The 1,262-nt window shown below is 41.6% G+C and overlaps 1 protein-coding gene across 1 annotated transcript; it reads left to right on the top strand.

Moving 5' to 3' along the window:
- Positions 1-627: 627 nt before the first annotated feature.
- On the top strand, positions 628-879 carry BJ212DRAFT_1277825 (uncharacterized protein; the record flags this gene model as incomplete). The annotated part of the gene is made up of 1 exon (XM_041331388.1): positions 628-879. The coding sequence occupies one exon, from the start codon at positions 628-630 to the stop codon at positions 877-879; it is 252 nt and encodes an 83-aa protein (XP_041190106.1).
- Positions 880-1,262: the final 383 nt, after the last annotated feature.

Raw genomic sequence — 1,262 nt, 5'->3', positions numbered from 1 at the left:
CAGACTTGACCCACATGGCTTCTAGATCTGATCACACAATGTCAATGCTGAGTGATTGGAGCATAGGTACTGAGCCATGTGGAATTCAGGGTATCAAGTCATGTGGAACTCTTGGTATGTTTGAAATCTTGCATTCTGCTGAACAAATAGCAGGCGGGTTTCATATAGGAAACCTGAAGATGTACAACTAAGACCTGAGCAAGCAGTTGCATGGCGGGAAACATTCATGGCTCTTGGCTCTAGCTTTCATGAAGTGGATATTGGTTACAGGTTAGTGGGGTGTTTTGAAAGCTATGGCTAGGTGATTGATGTCATGAAGAACCTCACAGCACAACTCGAATGAAATTCTCCTGCTTATCCAATATATTCTATCTGTATCCAGTCATCTTTTCATTTCCATGACATGTTACTGCACAATAATCAAAGTGATTGATCCAAACTTCAATAGGAAACAATGGTGTTTTAAGAATATTAATCACAGGCAATGCAAGATAGTTGTCAAACTAGGCCAAATTTCAATCTTGTTTCCCAGGTACCTATCATGTCACATCTCTGCTATCTGGATGTTATATTTGGTCAAGGAATATAAAATCTGAACGACTGGTGGGGAATCATGCAAACTCTCAAATGACGGATTTGAATGAGCTCAAATTTGAAGTCCTCTTGGACATCATCAACTCCTCTGCATGCAAAGCAATGGAAGAATACAAGAAAAGCAGACATGGGGTTCCTAGTGCCGACTCAACTACTTTTCACCCCCTCAATCTGGCAACAGACACACTTGCCCTTAGGAAGGCAATCAGGTTGCTTGAAGGTGCATACCATCATCAATTGAGTGTGGTATTGGCTCCTCCACAACACACGGTACATGCATTGTAAGCTATCACCTTTTTTGGTCGTCAGAATGATTGTGAAGTGTTTCCTAAGATTACCCTTGGGACACTGTATCATCTATGGTGGATATTGGATCTGGAATTGGAGGAATTTCCATTCCTCTGGTGAACATGTTTCCTCACCTCAGAATAACTAATCAGGATCTCCCAGGAGTCGTAGAGCAGGCTCAAATATCTGGTCTATGTAATTATTCTAGCAGACAAGCCATTGAAATTTGATTAGGCATGGGAGAAGGATGCTCCTGAGGCAATGCACAATGGGCGTGGAATTTGTGCCATTCACAAGGAGTCACCTGTCATTGGAAAGGATGTCTACTACATAAGTGGATAAGTTTGTTCCCATTCAGCTTGATAATCTGATTTAGTTGA

Source organism: Suillus subaureus (assembly GCF_016647635.1).
Source record: "Suillus subaureus strain MN1 chromosome Unknown BJ212scaffold_29, whole genome shotgun sequence".
NCBI lineage: Eukaryota > Fungi > Basidiomycota > Agaricomycetes > Boletales > Suillaceae > Suillus > Suillus subaureus.
The sequence above is the reverse complement of the archived record's forward strand: the minus strand, read 5'-3'. Positions and strand labels throughout refer to the sequence as shown.